Source organism: Mus pahari, chromosome 23 (assembly GCF_900095145.1).
Source record: "Mus pahari chromosome 23, PAHARI_EIJ_v1.1, whole genome shotgun sequence".
In the NCBI taxonomy this organism is placed as follows: domain Eukaryota; kingdom Metazoa; phylum Chordata; class Mammalia; order Rodentia; family Muridae; genus Mus; species Mus pahari.
The window spans coordinates 39,893,192-39,902,429 of record NC_034612.1 but is presented as its reverse complement, the minus strand read 5'-3'; the positions used below and the strand labels follow the sequence as shown (position 1 = coordinate 39,902,429).

At 45.5% G+C, this 9,238-nt stretch overlaps 1 protein-coding gene across 1 annotated transcript in view; it reads right to left on the bottom strand.

Moving 5' to 3' along the window:
- The window catches only part of B3glct (beta 3-glucosyltransferase), an 88,766-nt gene that overhangs the window by 8,165 nt on the left and 71,363 nt on the right, over window positions 1-9,238 (bottom strand). The window contains exons 11-14 of the mRNA XM_021186826.2: window positions 8,962-9,075; window positions 8,019-8,118; window positions 3,796-3,915; window positions 387-531 (exon numbers count right to left, since the gene is read on the bottom strand). Of these exons, the coding sequence (XP_021042485.1) occupies window positions 387-531; window positions 3,796-3,915; window positions 8,019-8,118; window positions 8,962-9,075 (479 nt within the window). The remainder of the gene's footprint in view (window positions 1-386; window positions 532-3,795; window positions 3,916-8,018; window positions 8,119-8,961; window positions 9,076-9,238) is intronic.

Genomic DNA, 9,238 nt, shown 5'->3' with positions numbered 1-9,238 from the left:
GAAAGGGAGGGAGGGAGGGAGGGAGGAAGGAAGGAAGGAAGGAAGGAAGGAAGGAAGGAAGGAAGGAAGGAAGGAAGGAAGGAAGGGGGGAGGAAGCAAGCAAGCAAGTTCAGAAGGAGGGGCTGGAGAGATGGCTCAGCAGTTAAGAGCACTGGCTGCTCTTCCAGAGGACCCAGGTTCAGTTCCCAGTACCCATGAGGCAGCCCATGACCATCCATTACTCCAGTTTTCTGACCTCTGTGGGCAGCAGGCATGCACATGATACACATACATAGAGGCAGACAAAATACACATGTTAAAAATAAATAAAGATAACATTCCCCATGGAACCTGTCAGCATCTTCCTTAAGATTTCCAAAAACATGAGAGGAGAAATGTGCTCTCACCTGATGGAAGAGGGGGCTGTGTGTCACGGGGACCCCCAGCCCACTGAAGCACATGCCCAGAACCATGTCGTCCGGAGCGTCGTTGCTGTAGCATCGGCAGCTGCTCACGAGAAGTCTCCGGATGGCTTCCCTGCTGAAGACCATGCTGGCAGAAGCAGACAGAAACAAGGGTTAGAGCAGTGCCGTGGAGCCCGCTTAACCTAATGGTGGGCTTCGGTTCAGAGGCTGAGCTCCCGAGAGAGGGACTGACAGAACGTCCACCGACAACTGGGGAGGGCAGTTCTGCACCCTGTGTGAAAGCAAACTCACCTTAAGAGATGTTTACCTCCCTAGGAGACCCTTTTATATGTATCTCCCGTACACTACGTTATTTTTCTAATGTTACAGTGTTAGTTTTCGTCAACTTGATAATCATTGGGAAAGACACTAGAATCATCGGGAAAGAGGGAACCTCGCTTGAGAAAATGTCTCTATTAGTTTGGCCTGGAGGCAAGTCTATGGCCCGATTACTAATTGATATGGGAGGGTCCAGCCCACTGTGGGTATCGACACCCCTGGGCACATGGTCTTGACTGTCTAAGAAGGCAGGCATGGGGAACAAGCCAGCAAATGGCACTCCTCCACGGTCTCCGCTTCAGCTCTTACCCTGACTTACCTTCATGATTGAACCCTTTTCTCTCAAAGTTACTTTGTGTCATGGTTAAAACATGTGCCCTATTTAATCACAGCAACAGAAAATAATGCAGGGGTAGACAAACAGTGACCTGTCTTTTTCGGGTTTGTTTTGTTTGACACAAGGTTGCTCTGTGTAGCCCTAGCTGTCTTAGAACTCACTCTGTAGACCAGGCTGGCCTGGAACTCAGAAATCCGCCTGCCTCTGCCTCCCGGGGGCTGGGATTAAAAGCGTGTGCCACCACTGCCTGGCTCACAGCTTGTCTTCAACAGTGCTATGACACCATTTGACCTGATGTGTGTGACTTCCTGGTGGAGTCTCAGCCCACTCTGGTCTTTCTGTGCTCCCCCACACCCACCCCCCAGCAATGCAGGCAGCAACATTTCTCTCATAGAACCTTCTTGGCTTCCCTTGATAGCAGGGTCATGGATCCACACGACACCAGGGGGCCCAAGTCTGAGGGAAGACTGTTTGCTACTGCCCCTGCTGGTCTGTGCAGCAGAGGGAGGCGTCCCTAGGTGTGCCTTGAATGGTGTATCTGAGCATGAGACTCTGCAGCAGCGGTGGGAATTGAACCAGGTCCTCTGGAAGAGCAGCCAGTGCTCTTTACTGCAGAGCCTCTCTTGGAAACTCCTAAGTGGCCCTGGACAAGGGACACTTTGTTGTCTGTACCTTTCATCAAAGACCCCCTGATGGGATCAGCTCACCAAGATCACTTCTGAAACTTAGTGAAGGAGCTTTTAAAAACCGACCCTTGCGTGACTCATGTCATCTACGTGGAAATTAGACGACAGTGTTCACGCATGTTTATTGACTTGCTCTCTATACCTCGAAAAGCAGTGAGCCCCTTTGCTATAAAGTAGGGCCATGATGAGAAACAGGAAACGGGTGCTGTCTACAAATAATTCATAACTTATTTGGGAAGCAGCGAAGTAAATAGGCAATTAGACGGTAACGGGTTGCATAATGTACTGTGCAAGCAAGTGCATCAGAAAAGCATCCACCCCCCGACTGCTAACTGCGAGGCTCTGCAGGGCTGCTGGCAAGCCGGCCTGGTAAATGACAGTGGCCTACATAAGTCTTCAGGGAGACCCTAAGACACAGGAAGCTGGGAAGAAGAACAATGCTTTTCAGAGAAAAGAAGAAACAATGTGTTTCTGGGAAATTGCAACAAGTCCCACAGTGGACTCGTTAGGATGAAAACACTGGAAGGACCAAGGGCGCATGCCAAAGTCACCAGGGGGCCTTAGAGGAACCCTGGATACCGGAGGGTGTTACACTCTGGTTGTGGGACACGGAGAAATCAAGTTAGTACTGATCAGGAGACTTCCTTTCCACCCGCTACCTGGGGTTTTAGAAAAAGAAGAAGCTGCCCCTCAACCTCTCCTGTTTTCTGTGTCAACATGGATTCTCCCTCAATGCAGGCTCTTCTGCCTCGATGTCACCCTCCTGGGAGGTCACCAGAAGGCTGCCACCGAGGCTGAGCACAAGGCAGGGCCATGTGTTTCGGCTTCTGAAACTGTCAGCTAGAGAAACCTCTTCCTGTTAAAAGTTACCCAGGCTCAAGCATTTTGTAACAGTGACAGGCAAAACAGAGTAAGCCAGAGCCATTCCAAACCAAGGTTTCATTAAATAGGAATGAGAGGCCCTAACCCTTCAAAAGCTTATAAACATTATCTAACACTGCTTGGCACACAGTGACCATAACTGTCTATGGCTGATACCCAGTTAATACCCTCTTCAACACCCACTAGTAAAGGCTGCAGCAATAACAGAGGAGATTAACCGCTCGATTGATTTACCCATAAAAAATCAAATTAAAAGCTTTCCCCACAGGGTTCAGGCAGGTGCTTCATTTAAAACGATTGATTTTTAACTATTATTTAAAAACCTATAAATCCTATACAAATATTACTTAATTGCCTAATCTAAGATTCTATACATTTCTTTCATCAAACATGATTTATTAAGCACTGGATAATTTAAAATTTTAATGACTTTTTTTTTCTGAAATTGAAATCCATAAGCATTTTCTTCCATCTAAAAAGGCAATCAAAACTAGTTGGCTGTTTAGAATCAAGTACTTTTACAGGGAGATTCTCACTACCACATACTTTGACTGAACTTGGTAGTATTTCTTCAAAGAATAAAATAATGTTTACAATGAGTTCTGTTCACGTTTCCAAAATGGAATGTCTACTTTTCTGTAATAGAAGTAACCACTGTCTAAAGAGAATCCAAGTGCCAGAACAGACAGACTTCAGAACCACAGACCATTTCTGCCTGTGCAGAAAGAAAAAAAAAATCTAATGTTTCAAAGTATGTTTCTGGACTCAACCAACCACAGGTGAAAAATATTTATTGTCTGTATCCTTTCCATCATCCCGGAAGTGACACAATATAAAAACTATTTCCAGCTAAGCATGGTGGCACACCCTCCCAATGCCAGCATCACTCTGAGGCAGGGGGAGGAGGAACTTCAGGCCAGCTGAGGATACACCATCAGATCCTCATCTCAAAAGGGGACATTCCATAGCATTTATGTTGTAATGTGTGTTAGAAACGATCAGGGTAAGGTTTGAGGGAGCTTCGGCACAGGACACACGGCCATGTCACATTTTATCTAAGGGCCTTGGGCACCCGCAGGGGTTCCTGGATTCTTAACCCTTAAGGGATGAATAGAGATACAGAGAAGAAAAGAGATGGCTGTGTCCTTAAGCCACTCTGCTCACTCACCCCCCTCCTCCTGTGACGTAGCTGTAGCCGCCTGTGCCCAGGCCATAGCCATAGCGCTCACCCAGAAACACCGGGTCACTGGAGTCATAGCAGCTGAGCAGGTGTCGGAGCCTGGAGATACTGAGACACAAAGAGAAGGCTTATTGAGTTCTGATGTGGCTTCAGAATGAAATATTTAGAGGTGAAATCCAAGTGTAGAATAAATGGATTAAAAACAAAAAAAACAAACTCAAAATATGAACACAGTACATTAGAAGAGGTGTCCTTCATCCAATCTGAACTCAGCCCTGCTGGCCCCAGGTGCCACAGGTGCCACAAAAGAGCTTCTGAAGGATAAGTGGGCTTGGCGGGGGTGGGGGNGGGGTGGGGGGAGGTTGTTCTTCTGTCAGGGTGGGGCTGGTAGGTGGGAAGAGACCCAATCCAGAAAGGTGTCCCCACAAATCCTCAGAGTAAGGCCAGTCGGGTTACACAGTCAGTTCCAGGTCAGCTACAGAAAAAGGGAGGGAGTCGGGAGGGGGAGAGAAATAGGGAGGGGGACTAGGAGAGAGACAGAGGTAGGGCAAGAGCAGGGGAGAGAGAGAGAGAGAGAGAGAGAGAGAGAGAGAGAGAGAGAGAGAGAGAGAGAGAGAGAGAAAGGCTAGGGACTGAGAAGGGGGAGAGGGGAAGAAGAAGGAAAACCCAGGGTAACTCTTAGATGCCTTATGGAGGCAGAAGAGACTCCCAGGACACCCACCAACAAGCCTTAACTTCCCCCTTTAACACTGACCAGTGATCCTGAAAACTAATTTCTGAATGACCCATAACTTTAGGTTAAAAATCATAACAGACTAAGTTTCAGGATGCCCCTGAGTCCAGTGAGCTCACCGATGGGTGCCATAGGCTCTGAGCAGAACACAGTGTTGTAAATGGACAGGGAGCAGCAGGTGTCCCAGACACTCACTGTCCTCCGTCACTGGGGAGAGTGGAGGTGACACCCGAGAAGGACCCAGCTTTCCTAGCTGCTACCTGAAGAAAGAGTGAAGCCAGCTGGGAGATGCAGGAGCAGTTTTACTATATAAGGACAAGACAGAAGCAGCCGCACCCCTCCCTGCGAGCGAGCGAGCATGTGAGCGAGCATGTGCTCCAGAGTCTCGCGCGTTGGCAGCCTGTTGCAAGATGTAAAACTGTAAATAGGTTTAGAACGGTCTGGAGGCCAAGGCCTTTGCCGAGGCTGGCAATTTCGAGTGAACATAAAACACGATCCTTCCATGTTCTGCTGTGGTTGGCATGGAGGCTAAACATTCTAAGCGCCTAATTTGGAATCTGTCTTCAAGGAGCGGTCTGAGGAATTCATCTGCCCGGAGAGAATGACTGCATTTGCTGATGGAGGAGCCGTGCTTGAAGATCTAGGCAAACTGAAGTTCAGTGTTGAAAAGACTAAAATCCCCCCCGACTTACCAGGACAAAACAGGTCTACTTCTTGAGCTAAAAAAAATAAACTCAAAAACGGAAAAAAAAAAAAAAGAACCAGAGGGGGATAGAGGTGGATCGGCACGGATCACTGGCGGCTCGTGCAGAAGAACAAGGTCCAATTCCCAGTCCCCAAATGGAGGTGCACAGCCATCTCTAACCCCAGAGGATTCAGCGTTCTCTTCTGGCCTTGCCAGGCACTGCATGCAGGGCAAAACACTCATAGGCATAAAATAATTTTAATCTTAAAATTAAAAGAAATAGAATTTTCTCTTCTTCCTACATATTGTGAAATTGTCAGTTCCACCTACGACATTCAGTATTTTAAGGTTAAACTGATCTAAGATTCCTCTGGGCTTCTTTTTTTTTTTTTTTTTTTTTTCGAGACAGGGTTTCTCTGTGTAGCCCTGGCTGTCCTGGAACTCACTTTGTAGACCAGGCTGGCCTCGAATTCAGAAATCCACCTGCCTCTGCCTCCCGCGTGCTGGGATTAAAGGCGTGCGCCACCATGCCCGGCTTCCTCTGGGCTTCTTATACCACGGCTGAGTCTCATTTTCAACATCCTGTTGAGAGGCTCGGGGACCGGAAATGGAGTCTGATAACCATCACCCACTCCGCGTTCACTAAAGAGTAGGGATGTGGGGGAGTCAGATGGATTCCGATTCCATCTAAGGGGATGTGGCCCGGGAAAAGCATTTCACTTAACAATCCGTTCCCATTGCAGGCTCTTCTGAGTGTCAGGCATGTTGGGGGAAAAGCACATCCGTCCGTGCTCTCTACCAAGGACCGCCCCAGCTGGGTGTGTGCAGCCTGGCAGATTTCACTGGCAGATCTCAACGGCAGAACCCCAACCTTTCAAGGCCAGAGGATGCTGTATCCTGGCCTATTATGGTATTGTATTTTACAATTATAGAAGAGTTACAAACAGAGGATGAGAGCCCGGCTACCCTCGCCCCAGATTGACCAATTATTCCTATTTACTATACAGCCTCATTCACAGACTCTCCTCCCTGTATATCAAGAACATATATGTACAACATGCATACTTTTCCACTCTCCTGAAAAAAGTGCACACTAATTCTCCTAAAAGTGCATATATTTTACCCTTCCCCAACCATTCCAGTGTATATTTCCTAAGGGCAGAAAAGTCCTCAACTTCAGGAAATTCAACACTTGACATGGTAACTTTCTTTAAAAATCAGCCATTCTGCCCCCTACATATTAAACCAAGGGAAATGAAAGCATGATGTCTACACTGAGACGTCTCTATGCAAATGCATTGTGGTGGCTGGAGTGGCGGCTCAGCAGATAAGAGCACCGGCAGCTCGTCCAGGGGACCAGGGTCCAGTTCTCGGTACCCAGATAGCAGCTCATGAACATCTGTAACTCCAGGTCCAGGAGATCTGATGCCCCCTTCTGGTCTTCATGGGTACTGCACCCATGTAATACACATACATAGATACAGGCAAAATACATAAAATAAGATAAAGGGATCTTTAAAAATATATATATAGTAGCCTCAATTATAATAACTTGAAATCAAAACACTAAAACCTTATATTTAAGTGGACTACTAATTCTAATTTTTATGAACTGATGTAATAATGTCAGTTACAGCACCTCCTGTCCTAACCTAGTGTTTTTCTTTGGCTAGTAATTACTGCCTTATCTTTGAATTCTCAAACTTTTCTTCTGCAATGTCTGATTTGCTGTTAATCCTGTTCAAAGGTTTTTAAAATCACTGATAATAGAGTTTTCATGTCTATAAGATTATTTCAGACATAGTATACCTTCCATGCATCCCCTTTGAGGATATGAAATAGTTGTGATTACTTAAAGACAGAATTTTATATATATATATATATATATATGTAATATATATAATATTATATAATATATTATATTATATTATAATAATATATTATGTTATAATAATATATTATATTATTTTATATTATATTATATATAATAATGTATAATATATAATAATATAATGTATAATATTATATATAGTTATATATTATATATAATTATATATATATATATATATATATATATATCCCTCATACACACACACACACACACACACACACACACACACGTGTGTCTGTGTCTGTGCATGTAAATGGTAATAGTACCAATTCTGGACAATGTCACTCACTGAGTTATGGTGTCTCAGTCTGCCCAGTGGGAACAGATACCACACCCAGCCCCACAGAGTGTCCACTGTCCTTCCCTCTGATCATTTTGGTGGGATCTGTTCCAGCATGGAGAAGCATCTACCATACTGAATACTTAATCCCAGGGTTGTGGCTTGGAAATATGTCTGTTTTTTGTTGCTATTTGTTTGTTTATTTGGTTTGTTTTTTTTTTTTCGAGACAGGGTTTCTCTGTATAGCCCTGGCTGTCCTGGAACTCACTCTGTAGACCAGTCTGGCCTTGAACTCAGAGATCCCTCTGCCTCTGCCTCCCAAGTGCTGGGACTAAAGGTGTGTGCCACCACCTCCTGGCTTATCTGTTTTCTATTTATGTGTCCTACAACAGCCTTGGTCTCCTGAGACTCTCAGCCCCATCTCTTTAACACAAACTATGTAGTTCCAGCCAGTCCCTCTTCCTAAGCTTGGTGTAGCCAGAAGGCAGTCAGTGGGGCAGTGGCCTGCTTCGTGCTGCCAAATGTTCAGTATCTTAAAACCACCCCATCCCTGCCACTCTGTCACCAGAAGCAGACATAGCTATCATCAGTCAGTCCCGGGACAAGAGGGACTCGTACCTACCTGATTAATGTGTCATCGTCCACAATGACTAACCATGAGATTTTGTCGTGGCTGTGATTCAAAAATTTTTCCAAAATGGCAAAGGTTTTTCCACAATGACCTAGGGAAGGTGAGGAGAAAACTGGCAATGTATTATTTGCTCTAAAATATGTAGCATCCATTTAATTTTTTTTTTCAGTCTTAAGGTGGCAGGAGAGCCTGAAAGTTGACATGCACAATAATGGGAAATTGTTCTAGAAATGAGCCTTCCATTAACTCCCATGTAAGCTGAAATAAACCCTCTCCCCCCAGACTTTTGGCCATGGAGTTCTGTCACAGCAATAGAAACTCTGTTTTATGTATGTGAATGAGGCTGTCTTCAGACGCACCAGAAGAGGGCATCAGATCTCATTACAGATGGTTGTGAGCCACCATGTGGTTTCTGGGATTTGAACTCGGGACCTCCGGAAGAGCACTCATTGCTCTTAACCGCTAAGCCATCTCTCCAGTCTCTAGAAACTCTAAGACAATGTCTGTAAGCCCAGCATTTTGGCGGGTGTGAGAGGATCAAGGGCAGCACAGTGGCTTTATAAGGCCAGCCTGGGCTACACGAACTCTTTCTCGAAACCAAACCACACTGAAAAATGTCTGTCACTAGAAAACAAACTGAGAAGCTGACAAAGTCACGTGGTGCCTCCCATTCCAGCCCCGAGGAACTGTGTGGAGTTGGGAAAACTCAGTGCTAGGGTGTAGCCCATCCCTCCTAAATTGCAGAGCATCTGCCTGTAACCCAAAGTCCCAGGTGAGAGCCAGTATCTATCCACAGGTAAAGATACTCAGCAGAAGAAGAGAGAAAGAAAGGAAAAAACTAAAATAAGAAATCCTACTACTTGGATTTCAGTTTATCCTGACTCATTCATAAACAGAATGGGGATTTTGAATCAAGGGAGAATTAAGGACTCACCCCTGTCTGTATTGGGAATCCCCAAATCCACGGTGGGGATGGCGGTTTCTGCATAGTCACTGTAGTATTCGATAAGGCTGGCCTGCGCTGCCCATGTCTTCTTTACAATGGGTACTGAACACACGACAGAGGGGACAGTCATAGCCATGATGCAAAGAAAAAAAAAAAAAAAAAAAAGAAAAAAAGAAAAAGAAAAATTCAAATCAGCAGTGACCCCACATAGAAGCAACATTTCTTTCTCAGTGCCCCAAGCTTCCCTGTTTGCACGCAAGGGAAC